The following is a 238-nucleotide window of genomic DNA, read 5'->3' on the forward strand; positions in this document are numbered from 1 at the left end:
GAGGCAGAGAGATGCTGACCGAGAGCTGGGGGTTCGGGTACTCCCGCGTGGGCTCCAGGGCCTGGCCGGGCGCCAGCCCCCCCATCTCCAGGGCCGAGAGCTCGATGGACGCCGGGGAGATCTGCTTGTGAGCGACGTCCTCATCCAGGAGGCTGTTCATGCGCCGATGCACCTGCTCCAGGTTCACCTCCTTGTCCTGGAGGGAAGCACAGGGAGGTCAGCCAGCCCCCCGCTCCCC

At 68.5% G+C, this 238-nt stretch overlaps 1 protein-coding gene across 1 annotated transcript in view; it reads right to left on the reverse strand.

The window, feature by feature from the left end:
• GRID1 (glutamate receptor, ionotropic, delta 1) overlaps positions 1-238 on the reverse strand; it is a 625,808-nt gene that overhangs the window by 3,212 nt on the left and 622,358 nt on the right. Inside the window, exon 17 of the mRNA XM_005871153.1 lies at positions 6-196. Coding sequence (XP_005871215.1) covers positions 6-196 — 191 coding nt within the window. The remainder of the gene's footprint in view (positions 1-5; positions 197-238) is intronic.

The sequence above is a fragment of the Myotis brandtii genome, unplaced genomic scaffold (genome assembly GCF_000412655.1).
Source record: "Myotis brandtii unplaced genomic scaffold, ASM41265v1 scaffold33, whole genome shotgun sequence".
NCBI classification, from domain to species: Eukaryota; Metazoa; Chordata; class Mammalia; order Chiroptera; family Vespertilionidae; genus Myotis; species Myotis brandtii.